Raw genomic sequence first — 14,945 nt, 5'->3', positions numbered from 1 at the left:
ACATCAAACTGCTAAAAGATGGTGTTTTACCTCAGAACTGAACAGTTCCTCATGTGGTAGCACCCTCATCACAAAATCTGAACTTTGTGGGTTCAAGTTCCAGCCGCCAGACTTGTGCACAAAATTCAAGACTGATACTGCAGTGCAGTACAGAAGGAGTGCTGTGCTGTGCTGTCAGGCATGCTCTCCTTTGGATCAGGTCTTCTACTGAAGCCCTCTTGGTTGGATGCAAAAAATCCCATGGCAAGACTTTGTTGAAAAGCAGAGGAGCTATCTCCAGCGTTCTGGTCAATATTAATCCCTCAATCAACATGACAGGCAATAGCTTTTCTGGTCATTATCACAACACTGATTTTAGTCGTTTGCTGCACTTAAATTGGCTTGTTAATTACTACAGTGGCTATACTTCACAAATACTGAGACAATGTCCTGGAATCATTGAAAGGTGGCACAGTGGCTCAGTGGTTAGCACTGCTCCCTCACAGTGCCAGGGACCGGGGTTTGATTCCCGCCTCGGGCAACTGTCTGTGTGGAGATTGCACATTCTCCCCGTGTCTATGTGAGTCTCCTCCCACAATCCAAAGATGTGCAAGTCAGGTGAATCGGCCATGCTAAATTGTCCATAGTGTTAAGTGCATTAGTCAGGGGTAAATATAAGATAGAGGGATGGGTTACTCTTCTGGAGGTGGGGACTTGTTGGGCTGAAGGGCCCGTTTCCATTCTGTAGGGAATCTAAAATAAATGCAAGTTTGTCTCTTTTACTGATGGATCAGAATGAAGTCAAATGCCTCCACAAATACAGAAAGCTGTGTTAGAAATACTTTCCACAGCTGAACAATAATTTACCAAGCCAAATTTGATGTGACTAACACAATGTCCAAACCTATCTGCATCCATAGTTTGACTGTTTTGAATTTTAATAAGAGGTTTTACTGAATCTTAGTAATCCACATCACACTGGAAGGTGCACATTAGCAGACTACAGAAAAGCTGTTTGTGATAGGTTTATAGAACCTCTGAGAATTTATTACAGTGCAGTGGATGCATCAGTGGATAGTTTCTTTATGTAGCTGTGACCCCTCAAGGTTGCTCTTTGCACTAACATATTATTATTATGCGCATGTATTTTGCAAAAAAAAACTGTTTATTGGATTAAACAAATTCCAACATTAAAAGAAAATGACGATGAACAGCAACATTGATGTTTTTGCAATAGTATTGGTGTCCCTTGAAATACGCAATCAAAATTAGTGTATCTGTGAACACTTAAAATCAATCAAATGCTGAACACACACCCACTTTATCATGCATGTATTTGTTACATTTGCCAGAGTTCATTGAGGAGATGAATTGGATAGCAACACTGTAGTCAGAATCAAAGGAAAAATATGAATAATTTACTTAATTGAACTACCACTGTGTGACTCCGCATAATAAAGTAACACCATGCTGTTGTTAATTTTTGAGTGAGAGAGAAAGTCGTCACAAAGCTCCGAAAGCTAGAAATTGATTGGCTATTTCTAAATCAAAAGGCAACTTTCATTTCTTGGAAAATCCTTGCATAAAAGACTTTGTGAAATTGTTTCTCTGTGAAAGTGGGGTTGCAGCCATGATATAACTCCTGCGGTCAAAATTTTCATTTTAAAAATGTTATTTTTTCAAAATTAAATTCAGATTAGGAAAAGAAAATTCAGAGTGAAGGAAAAGCAATCCCTCAAGATCCAGTCAACTTGTATATTAATTAGTCCGTATTTCTCCGCACAGCCATCCCTGTATAGTTTCCTTCAGGTTTTGACTTCTTACCTCACCAGTCTTTTGCTTTTAAAGGATCGCATGCCTTTTTCTGGTATTCTACTATGTCCCTTTCCAGTTTTCTGTTTACAATGCATTTGATTTGATTGCTTGCTACTGTAAAATACCTTGGGATGTTTTACTATTTTAAAAGTGCTGTATAAATGCAAGGTGTTGTTGTTGCTACTGTAAGATCTTCCACCTACAGTAACAGCTACAGTAATGTTTGCTATGCTGTACCAAGGTAAGCTGTGTGAGCGATGATGAATTCTACTCAAAAACAAAAGCACAGATCACACAATTGTGAAAGTGCAAAAGGAAGACTGGATGTAGGTTTGCTTACTGAGCTGGAAGGTTCGTTTTCAGATGTTTCATCACAATTCCAGGTAACATCTTCTGTGAGCCTCCAAATGAAGCACCAGTGGTGTAGCCCACTTCCTATTTATATGTTTGAATTTTCTTGGGTTGGTGATGTCATTTCCTGTGCTGACATCATTTCCTATGGTCATGTCATTTCCTGTTCTTTTTCTCAGGGGGTGGTAAACGGGATCCAAGTTGATGTGTTTGTTGATAGAGTTCCTGTTAGAATGCCATGCTTCTAGGAACTCTCGTGTATGCCTCTGTTTGGCTTGTCCTAAGATAGATGGGACCCACTCTCACTACTATCCTTACATAAAGATGAGGAAGGACACCATTTCGACTGGGACAACACATCCATCCAAGGACAAGCCAAACAGAGACATGCATGAGAATTCCTAGAAGCAAGACATTCCAACCGGAACTCTATTAACAAACACATTGACTAGGATCCCATTTACCAAACCCTGAGAAAAAGAACAGGAAATGGCATCACCATAGGAAATGACATCACCAACCCAAGAAAAGTCAAACATATAAATAGAAATCGGGCTACACCACTGGTGCTTCATTTGGAGGCTCACTGAAGATGTTACCTGGTACGGTGATGAAATATCTGAAAACAAACCTTCCAGCTCAGCGAGCAAACATGCATCCAGTCAAGTGAAAGATATACTGAAGTTGTAGAATGCCATATCCTGATCAGACCACAGTATGGGACACATTGAAATTCACAGCATCAAAAAGCTGCAATATAGTTGTGGAGAACAATAAAACTACTTTTCTAATGATACATTCCAAGATGTTCAACTTGCATTATGGCATATTGTAAAATTGAATCAACAAACTTAGTTGATTCAGAAAGTGACCAGGCAAACTATCAGATTTGCTTCACTGACCAAACTGTTGAGTCTGAATGTCCTGCATGACCCTGGCCTGAATACTTGCTTCACTTTACTTGTTTCCTAATGCCTGCTGAAGTAGCCAGCGAGGCCATTTTTTTTTCGTTCAATGTGCATAAAAAATCACTGAAGTGATTTGAAGTTTTCTTGAACTTTTATTTACAGTTAATTTAGATCTGGAGAATTTCCCTGATAATTTTTGTCTTTGCATTTAGTCTGATCAAATCCACAAATGATTAATCTAAGAGTTAAGACTTGATAGGATTGATGTTACTACCCCACAGGGGAAGAAATTATCTGAGACTATTACCTACCTTCAAATAGCATGCTTAGTTCTAATAAGGCATAGCTATGCCATAATCATCACAGATATGTTAAGGATCTGGATTTCTCCCTTTGGTTTGTATACTTACCCACATATGAACTCTATGAGAGTAAGGTCTTATCAGTCGCAAGAAATGTACTAATTTCTGGTCTCCAGCTATTTGGAGGCAAGACGTATAATGCAGACGTTTCACTTATTCATGCTTGAACTTGCAACGAGCAGTCCTCCTCCACACCAGGATCATCCAAACAAAGTCTCTAACCCCTTGAGTTAGCTTCAAATGGTTCAGATTTACTTACCTGCATAGTTAGCCAGGAAATGTGAGAAGGGAAAATCCTTGTCTAACACCAATATAACAAAGCAACTGAATCCTCAATCCACTGCTTAGTCTCTTGCTGAACCTCCTCCATGTACTCTCCAACTGAGTCCCTGACCATGTTCTGAGTTCACAGCTCCTCTCTGTGCTTCCCCTTGAGCCACCTCCACAAACTGAAATGACCAGTCCCAATCCGCTAACTCTTTTGGATCTCACCCACACTAACAGGCATTCACTCAGACATCTTATTAATTCTTTCTGAAAACAAACAGGTCAGACAGCATCCACGCAGAGAAAGCAAGTAATGTTTTGAGTCTAGTTGACTCTTTATCATGTAGAACCAAAACATTAGCTTGCTTTCTCTCCATGGAAGTTGCCTGACCCACAGTGATCTCCAGCATTTTTTTGTTTCCAGTTCAGCTTCCAGCATCTGCAGCAATTTGCTCATTCATTCATTCATGTCTTCATTCAGATGCTCATTCATTCAAACCATTCACCCCTCCACTTACAGACCTTATTCATTCACTATGTTCACCTGTTTATCTACATACTCAGTCAGCGATGAATTCACACCATATATTTCATCAGCCATTCGCCCATACACCTCATTCATTCATGCGTCCACACATTTACTTAGACACTCATTCAATTAACCGCTTAAGCATACACTCATCTATTTCCTCATGCAGACACTAATACACTCATTCATGTTCCTGTTGTAAAGCATTCACCTGCTCATTCATTAACATAATGAAAAGCTTTATAAATGTCCTAAAACTTTCAATGTCTCAATTAGAACTGTAAAATGAGATGTTTTATGATTTCCCCCAATAGTTCAGCACTAGGTTTAAGCAGTTTGCTTTAAGGCTTTCCAAATTTATGAAGAATCCAGCATTGGACAGTCAGAAACATTGAACACAATGGCATTGTTGAGAAGTTGGACTGAGCAGCAATCCTCAGAATATTCAGGCCATCAACATGGGGAAGCAGGTTTTCTGTTGTATTTTAAGCAGTACTTTGTTATAGAGGAGCAGTGATACTAACTACAGGGTCCGGTTGTTTTTTTAGATTAGATTAGATTAGATTACTTACAGTGTGGAAACAGGCCCTTCGGCCCAACAAGTCCACACCGCCCCGCCGAAGCGCAACCCACCCATACCCCTTACCTAACACTACGGGCAATTTAGCATGGCCAATTCACCTGACCTGCACATCTTTGTGACTGTGGGAGGAAACCGGAGCACCCGGAGGAAACCCACGCAGACACGGGGAGAACGTGCAAACTCCACACAGTCAGTCGCCTGAGGCGGAGATTGAACCCGGGTCTCTGGCGCTGTGAGGCAGCAGTGCTAACCACTGTGCCACCGTGATGTTTCTATACATCTGAGAGAAATGGAAGTGAAAATATAATCACGATTTAAAGGTGCGATAATTAAACCTTAATGATAGATAGATTGGAGCCATGTGAAGTGTTAAAAAATGTAAACCTCAAGTCCAACCCCAGATCAACCTCAAATTTTAACTTTTGAAGCAACAGATCAGGAAGTAGGTGAGCAACCCACTGTCAGAAGGTCGCTCTGTCAATAAAATCTCTTGAGCCAAGTGCCAATTTTTTTGACAAGACATGTTTTCATGTCATTATGTCTAGATTCCCTGGAACTGAGGGTTGCTGAAGGTAAAATCTGTCTAGATAAGGGCTGAATCCATAATCTAAGTATATTTATAGCACATTCTAGAGGTGCTTCAGGTGTTTTATACCCTAGTCCAACAAGCAAACTCCTTTATGTACTTCAAGATCAGTTGATGTCCATTAAATTCATCACCTTTCCACTTCTAGACAAGTAGTTTACCAATAAAACTGGCCGACAGGTGGTCAACATATTAGAAAAGTTTAAAGTACATCCTATCATATTACTTGCTTTCATGACATCCAGGAAGCCAGCATTTTCTTGAACTCCTGTCTAATCTCAATACTGCCATTTGTTAAATGTTCAGACCTGTAGATCCACTTGAGAGGTGTCTGTGACTCAGATAAAGAATAATGCATCAAATCTTGCATTAGGCTGCTGACCTTCATTCAATGGGGATTTCAGAGAAGATTATCTTCACAGTTGGTGATTGACATGATGTTATCCAATAACTTGTCCTACAAAATTCCTACACACACCCTGTGTGGCACGATTTGCAACTTACACACTTTGTATAAAAATCCCAGAGGCACCAAACATGCCAGTTTATGAGTAGATCTGAGTGGTAATAAATTTCTTGCTCTAGTTACACTGCAGCATAATGGAGCTATAAGAGTTTCTCTGATATTAAAAAATATGTGTGGATCTTTAAATAATTATCAGAACTCCATTTCTGGATTATGGCTTTTGCTTGCCTGAGGAGAAAACCTGGCTCAAATATAACTTAAAGTCATTTACAGAGAAGCACAGTTAACATTTTGATGCTGAAATTAAACTTCAGCATAGAAACAAATAGATGGTAACAGACTGACCACTCATTGAAGTCAATGGAAATGAAAATCAGGTCAAATCTATAATTTCCAGCTGAATCACTACTTTGGTGTTATGAGATTACATTTGTATCACCATCTCAGACACTTCAACTAATTGCTCAGTACACATAACTCACATTTTAATCATTGTTAAATTAATTCTTTGTCACACTCAATGGGCTTCCAAACCCTGCATCACCAGGTAAAAATTGAGAGCGGAGAAAATCTAAATTGAGAAATTCAACTTCGAGAGGTTGGGAGCAGGTTCAGGATGCAATTGCTTGCTAGTCATTTCTGACCCACAAAAAGACGAATGGGAACAGCATGGTTGAAGTCAGAGGAAAGTTACACTCACTCAAAAAGAGAAAGGAAATCCACCTCTGCAGTCAGATGAACATGCTGCTCATGTTGTTCACCTGCTTTAGCGATTGATCCCAATTAAATAATGTGATATACTCGTTTCCTTTGTAAAATCAACTTAACATGTGAAAATGAATGATTGGCATCATTACTCATTCTGTAATGTACCTGTACATGTTGGAGGATCAGGTTGCCAGAAGAATCTATTGTCCACCTGCACACACATAATTTTAGCAGTTCCTTGTAACTGATAACCTGGATCACACTGAAAAGTCACAGTATCTCCAGGCTCTCTGCTGTCTCCACTCCTGGTTCCATTCTGTGGAACTCCAGCATCATTGCAGGTAGTGGCTGTTGAAGCTGTATGAATAAAAAAATACAATTAATCTTTAATAGAACAAAAATTCCCAGCCGCCCTCCCTTTTCTTCACCAACACATTACTCTATTCTACAATGGCAAATTTGATCTTTAACTGTCTTCTGAAGTTGATTCTTATCCATGAACTGTTCATCTCTGAAATGGCCTTATAAAACACACCGTTATGTATTGCAGTTCAGTCAGGGAGTCCCAGTCCCCATGACAACATGCACCATTGCAGGCATGTAATCGGGAGTTATGGTTGACAGTCTAATGTTCTTTTCAATACACATTTATTGACAATGTGTTTATCTGACCGTAATGTTTATCCTTTTAACTCTAATTCTTATTTTTCTAACTTATGCTATGAATCACTGTAAAGTAATGTAACTTTATTTCTCTAATTTGTATCAAGACTTGTATCTTGGTACTTGGCAGTTAAAATGGCACCACGAGGGGCGATATTGTAAACTTTTCACTATACTCCTGTACTTGAAAGACAACAAACCTAATTCTAATTCTAAATTGTAATTTGATATAGAATTTTTTTAGACAATCCTTTCAGACCTGTTATGACACATTTCTGGGACTTGAACTCAGGTCTTTCTAAGATAGAGGCACAAGAGTTTGTAAATCTTATTTCTATGAGATGTTTTCTGATTGTCAATTAGATCATCCAGGGTGAGCTAATTTAACTTTCACAGGAGCTTAGGAAGGATGAAGTACTATAACAAGTTATCAGACATTAGTTTATCACTCAGTAACTACTCGACTTTTACCTTCTTACACAGCATTTTCACATCCGAGTGGCCAGACTCAGCATATTCAGTCAGCGATGAATTCACACCATATATTTCATCAGCCATTCGCCCATACACCTCATTCATTCAGACTCAGCAGGACATCACCTCTCAAAGTCTGAAAGTGGCATTTTGATTTAATTCCTGCTATACTGAATTGTGAAACCTTAGCTAGGTGACTGGCATGCGAATCTCATTGATGCCAACAGCTTTTGTCCCCTGTTCTGGGAAAGGCAGGCTGAGGACCTGCTTCCTTGCCACAACCAACCGTACAAAGTTACAATTAGGGCAGGGAACTCAAGGTGATGATGCTGCTTAGTTAGCTGATCACAGTGCACTCTGAAATGGATGGCATATCGGATGCTTCACACATTTCTTCTCAAACAAAAATATACTAATTTCACTCAGCACAAACCACTGGCGGAATCTGTGTACATTTGGAGACCCCACAGAAGCAACGCATAAAACGACAGAACTTGCAACTTAGAATACATATACTTAACTTATAATGCATACATTTTGTCAAACACTTTATTCAAACTATCTCCTTTCAGGAGTCTTTTGAGTTGACAGAAACTCTTGCTACAAAGTTAAAGGGATTGCTCAGTGTCTTCTTTGTTAAGTATATTGTCAGAGGCCAGAACTAGAAATAAATAGCTGACCTGGGACCTTTTTTCACCAGATCACTTTTAACAATGGATCAAACATTCTGAAGATTCATATTTATGATACCACACGGTAACAAACCATGCATAACTGTAACAAGGTGCATGGAGGTGTGAACACAGCAACCTGTTCTGGACAAAATTTGTGTGTCCCCTTCACTGACCATGATCAGTATGTTTTGAATATAAGGGCTGGATACGTTCTTACTCATGATGTGCATCCCAAGTAAGTATTTCCAACAGCAAGGCTAATGAGTTTAAAAATAAAAAAAAGTAACTTATTCTTATTTCCTTACTCCCCAAAATAACACAATGTTTCACTTGCATTAAAAAGATTAGATACATATAAATACAATGTACTGTTATAGCTTATAATTATTTTGGTCTGTTTAATAGCAGGTCTGCAATCTCGAGGATGGAGCTGATGATTTCAAGCTCAAGTGAGGACCTTGTAAAGCAAAGGATTCTCAGCAGGTTGTAAGGCTTTCTGACATCAATTTTCTTGGAGGTTAGTTTTCAGATGAACTTGAAATTAGAAGAGAAGTTGGAGAGTCTGTCTGCCTACTTTTATGTTCAGTTTATGAGGTATTTCAGTTAATTATCTCAGCATCTTGATGGCTTGTGGTTAATTCAATGTCTTTCAGTGGAAGCCAGTCTGCAACGTAGCTTCTTGCTGAATTAAAATCAGACAATAGGGCAATACATAATTTGTCTTTCTACAAATTCAAAGTCCTGTGTCCACGGGTGAGGGAGATTATCATAATACAATGGAAAGTTGATATCATCTACTCACATCTAACTACATCCTGGATTTTGGTGTTTCTTTTGTCCAGGGTGGAATAGAGGGATAGGTAGACTCAAATTTTATCGCTGTTCTGTGTTGATCCACCCTTAGGCAACAGAATGTCTGAATTCATCTGTTGACTAGAAGCGTCCATATTTACTTAAGTATTCACTTGAGACTTAGAGCTATATGAAATGCCAAAAGCTTCAACTTGGATTCAGTTTTAAAAATATTGACTGCAAGGTCATATGATACTGGGGAATGACACACACTGGAAGATTAAACATTGGATTTTTTGGGGGGTTGGGGGGTATGAGGGGGTTACAAATGCAACTAACGTTCTTATTAAGCATCTAATCTTAAACTTCCTCTGAACAAATTATCAGCTAAACTACGCATTTTAATGAGAGTTGATGAATTATACTAATGCAGAATTGACTGTATTCGACTCCTTTGAATTACAACCAGATTGCTGAACACAATTGTCAAATTCTTTAAAACTAAAACTAATTTCTGAACATGTTAATGACACCACTTACAAGAGACACAAAGCAACTTGTACCATCACAACATACATTAATAAATGATTTTTAAAATGTTGACAAGTTGAAGACCATGGGGGGACAATTTGCTTCTGCCTCAGTTCCAAAGAAAGACAGTAAAGAACTTCAGCCAGAGGCCAGATACACCATGTTGACAATTTTGATCATGTATGATATGTACTTCGAGGGACAAAGCATATAACTACAACATTTGCCTGTCTGAAACAAAAAAAGAGCAGAAATAATTAAATTGATGTTGTGTATGTCATGTTTCAAACTTCAACAGACAGAAAATGTTTAGTCAAGAACATGGTTCACTTGCCTCAGTCCCAAAGCTCAGAACTTACCTCCCCATCCCTCTGCCTCTCTAACTCACTTTCCTTTTTTAAGGAAACTTACATCTTGAAACTTACATTATTGACCAAGCTTTAGATCATCTGAATGAATATCCCCCTCTATGGATTGCATCATAATTATTTTCGTAACATCCTTGAAAACACCTTGGGACAATGTTATTATATTTATGCAGTGTCTTTAATGTAAGTAATTGTCATTTGAGATTACAACATATCCAAACAAATGGCATCAGGTATTGTTAAATTATACATTTGGTCAAAAGTGCTATTCTTTGTAGATCACTCTGACAAAATCATTTGCAGCAGGCAGAGATAATTCGGTTGTTGACAGAGGATGATGTACTGTTAGAGATTGTATACCATACCGATATCCAAGGACAATGGTAGAAAAAGGATGAGGAGTCACAGGAACAGTTTAGGAATTGTTGGCTAGAGACTGCTCGCACACAAAGACAGTAGCTGTGAACTGGAATTACCAAACCATAGCTGCTGGCTCCAATTGGTTTGAGCTGGCTCAGCTCTGAGGGATAGTATGGGAGAAATCCTTATTTGATGGAAGAATAATGAGGTCATCCTAAAGGTGCCCTTCGAGGGAGTCTACAGTGGAAAGACACCGGCTCTCAGATGAACCAAGAATCAACAAGAATGAGAAACCACAGTTTATTCAGATAAGGACAAAGGATAAAAAATGAGGGACTTCAGTGTGCCATCAGTGAACATTCCAGAGAGGAGTTTTTGTGAAGTCGTGAACCCCATTACTTCGAAGTATGGACAGGACCCCAAGAACTGGGAGAAAGTACCTGACCAGTGTAAGCTTCCCTTCATGGCTATTAGCATTATTTTTGTTGACTGTTCTGGGAATGTCAAATCTAGTGGGTGTGCACATGAATTTTAAACTTGTATGAACTGCATGCCTGCTGTTACAATTCACAGCATTGGGTTAGGAAAAGGTTATGTCCATTTTAACTAAACTAAAATAAAGGTAGTTGATACAGATTTGACTCTTGCCCTCTTTGTGCCAAGCCAATAACTGTTGTCAAGGGAGGTAACTGAGTAACAGAAGCTTGGAAAGAAACTATTATTCTGAAGCTCAAATTTAGTAATGTCCTGATTATTCCTGGTGTTACCTGCTCATGGTTATGGAATTAGGAAGATTACGCAGATGACTATGTGGCTGGAGAAATGGCACAGGAGGGAGGGCTTTAGATGCAAGGGACATTGGGACCAGCTTCAGATGGGTTGCACTTGGACATGGTTGGGATCAAAATTGTGCTGGTGAGAGAGATTGAAGCAGCCTGGAAAGTTATTGGCTATGTGAGTGTGGAATTCATAAGGGAGATAATCAAAATTGGCAATGAAAGGAGAAAAAGTAACAGGAGACTGTGGAAAACAGGACAATTCAAGGTTATAAAATAAACAAGGAAGCAAGTTGTCAGTGTTTAATACCTACATAGCAATACAGAGAATTTCAGAAATAAGGAAGTTGGCCTGAGGATACAAGTAAACACATGAAAGTATGATTTCATAGTTTTTTATTGAGGTAAGGCTTAAATAAAGCCCAGAATGGTAACTGAGCAATGCTGCCTACAGGGTGTCCAAAAGAGGTCTGAAGGGCAAGATTTCAACATGGATTAAAGAAACAAATACAACTGCAAGGAAAATGAAATGGCAGAGTACCAGCAAATTAAATTGTTTTAGTTGCACAAAGGAGAGGGAAAAAAAAGCAGAAATACACGATTATGGACAACAGATTCCTAAGCAGTCAGTGGGACATAATAAGCTGAGATGTGTGGAATCAGCAGAGCAGCAACTGCAGGGGATTTCCATTACTCTAATAACAACTGGTTTAAATTCACTGTAATAGGCACAGGACAAGGCATAATATGCTTAAAATGCATTCAGGAGAACTTCCTTAGCCGTTATTTAGCAGGTTGAAAAAGATCATAAGATCAGAAGAAATAGTAGCACGATGAAGCCTTCCTGTCCATTGAGCCTGCTCTGTCATTCACGAACATCATGGCTGATCTGATGGAGTTCAGTACGTAATTTCCCTGACTGGTCCCATTAATCCTCCACTCCCTTTAAAAACCGTGACCTCGCCATCACTGTTCTCTAGTGAAGAGAATTCCAAACAATAATGATCCTGAGAGAAAAAATGACTCCTAAAGGGAAGCACCCATATATTTTAAAACTGTGCCCCCAAATTGTCGAGTCCTTCCTCAGAGGAAGGGATAGTTCAGGGTTTAAGTTTAGGGAATGAAGCTAGGCAGGTGGAATAGACATTATTAGGAAACTATTTTTATGTTTGTGATTGTTAGACTTAATACAGTCAAGGAAAAGGCCAAAAGGTAGATCAATATTAAAAGTTTCCATTTCTCAATTTTTACAAAGCTGAGAACTGATTTAGAAATAGTTAACTACAAAGTGCTAGATGAAGGTATAACAGCATCAGAGTAATGGGAGGCTTTTAAGGAAGAGTTACAGAGGGTTCAAAATAAATACATTCTTAAAGAAAAAGAATGTAATTCCCAAGTCTACAAAGTACAAATGACAACAAGCATACAGAATAGAATAAGGTCTAAAAGAGATATGTGCATCAGATACTGAAAACACAATGATGTTCAAAGCCAATAGAGATAATAGAAGGATTATTTAGCTTTATGACTTGCACTTGCTGTCTTCTGGTTATCACTGAGTACAGATGTCATTGGTTTGATACAACCACAGACTGGTATTCTCGATGCTGGCAATACATTGTTAAATATGACTTCTTATATTTAGAATTACTGACTTCCCACAAAGATTGCTTAGTCTGTGGAATACATAACAAGAAACTTCAAGTTATTTTGTTTTGCCAAGTTCCTATTCTAATATCTTTCAGTAAATTGTGGGTCTTCAAAGTAATGACTGTGAAGTGAGCAGATAGACTAATGATATTTTTGGCTTAAATTTTAGTCAAAAAAGGTCTGAATGAATGAAAATGCTCAGTTACAAAGGGAAGACCTGAGTTTGTATGTATGAGTACTTGTAATGTGAGAGCAGCTCCATGGTCCTCTGGGTCTACATTGACTTTATCTTTTCTAACTTTTCTCGAGTCAGACAGCTTGAAAACAGACTCTTCAGTCGAACCGGCCCATGCTGAACATAATCCCAAACTAAAGTAGTCCCATCTGCCTGTTCCTGGCTTATATCCAACTAAACCTTTCCTATTCATGTACTTATTCAAATATCTTTTCAACATTGTAATTGCAGCCACGTCCACTACTTGCTCAGGAAGTTCATTCTACATTCTCCTCCTCGGTGTAAAAAAACAATGCCCTACTATCTTTATTAAATCCCTCCCCTCTCACTTTAAAAAAATTGCCCCCGAGACTTGAAATCCAATCGTGGATGTCTAAAGTAACTGAAGTGGAGGGATGTACACACAAAAATTAAACTTCAGGGAAGGCCATCATTATCAAGAAGGTATTAAAATCTAAGAAGGAAATAGAGGCAACTTTTCCTTTTAATTAAATATTCTTTTTGAAACAGCAAAGAAAATTACCAAATTAATCAAGCACTTAAAATTATTAAATCTAAAGTAGAATCAAATGGAATGAGAATCTGAAATTTTACCAGGAGCAAGCTCAAAGAGAGTTCACCACTAATATCAGTATGTATCATTGACACATTTTACACGGTGCAGTAACTAAGCTAAACTCCTACAAAACAGCCTTCCAAACCAACAGCCCATACCAGCTAGGTAAACAAGCGCAGCAGATGCATGGGAACACCAGTATCTGCAAATTTCCTTCATCTTGACTTGAAACCATATCATCATTGCTTTAACGTTACTGTGTCAAAATTCGGGAACTCTCCTCCAAACAGCACTGCACATGTACCCACACCATAAGGACTAAAGCAGGGAAACGAGATAGCTCACCACCATCATCTCCAGCACAATTAATGATGGGCAACATATGTTGGTAACCAGCAATTCTCACATTCCATCCATAAATTAATAGACAATAGATGCAGGAGTAGGCCATTCTGCCCTTTGAGCCTGCACCACCATTCAATATGATCATGGCTGATCATTCTTAATCAGTATCCTGTTCCTGCCTTATCTCCATAACCCTTGATTCCACTATCCTTGAGAGCTCTATCCAACTCTTTCTTAAATGAATCCAGATACTGGGCCTCCACTGCCCTCTGGGGAAGAGCATTCCACACAGCCACCACTCTCTGGGTGAAGAACTTTCTCCTCATTTCTGTCCTAAATGGTCTACCCCGTATTTTTAAGCCGTGTCCTCTGGTTTGGCACTCACCCATCAGCAGAAACAAGTTTCCTGCCTCCAGAGTGTCCAATCCTTTAAAAATCTATATGTCTCAATCAGATCCCCTCTCAGTCTTCTAAACTCAACGGTATACAAGCCCAGTCGCTCCAGTTTTTCAGCATAAGGTCGTCCCGCCATTCCAGGAATTGACCTTGTGAACCTACGCTGCACTCCCTCAATAGCCAGAATGTCTTTCCTCAAATTTGGAGACCAGAACTGCACACAATACTCCAGGTGTGGTCTCACCAGGGCCCTGTACAGCTGCAGAAGAACCTCTTTGCTTCTATACTCAACCCCTCTTGTAATGAAGGCCAGCATGCTATTAGCCTTCTTCACTACCTGCTGTACATGCATGCTTACCTTCATTGACTGGTGTACAAGAACACCCAGATCCCTCTGTACTGCCCCTTTACCTAAATTGATTCAATTGAGGTAGTAATCTGCCTTCCTGTTCTGGCCACCAAAGTGGATAACCATACATTTATCCACATTAAACTGCATCTGCCATGCACCTGACCACTCACCTAACCTGTCCAGGTCACCCTGTAATCTCCTAACATCCTCATCACAATT

The 14,945-nt window shown here is 39.1% G+C and overlaps 1 protein-coding gene across 1 annotated transcript in view; it reads right to left on the bottom strand.

The window, feature by feature from the left end:
* LOC122548600 (CUB and sushi domain-containing protein 1-like) overlaps positions 1-14,945 on the bottom strand; it is a 2,366,391-nt gene that overhangs the window by 391,442 nt on the left and 1,960,004 nt on the right. Inside the window, exon 27 of the mRNA XM_043687435.1 lies at positions 6,720-6,911. Coding sequence (XP_043543370.1) covers positions 6,720-6,911 — 192 coding nt within the window. The remainder of the gene's footprint in view (positions 1-6,719; positions 6,912-14,945) is intronic.

This window comes from Chiloscyllium plagiosum, chromosome 3 (genome assembly GCF_004010195.1).
Source record: "Chiloscyllium plagiosum isolate BGI_BamShark_2017 chromosome 3, ASM401019v2, whole genome shotgun sequence".
Classification (NCBI taxonomy): Eukaryota; Metazoa; Chordata; class Chondrichthyes; order Orectolobiformes; family Hemiscylliidae; genus Chiloscyllium; species Chiloscyllium plagiosum.
Note: the sequence above shows the minus strand (reverse complement) of the source record. Positions and strands in the feature narration are given on the sequence as shown.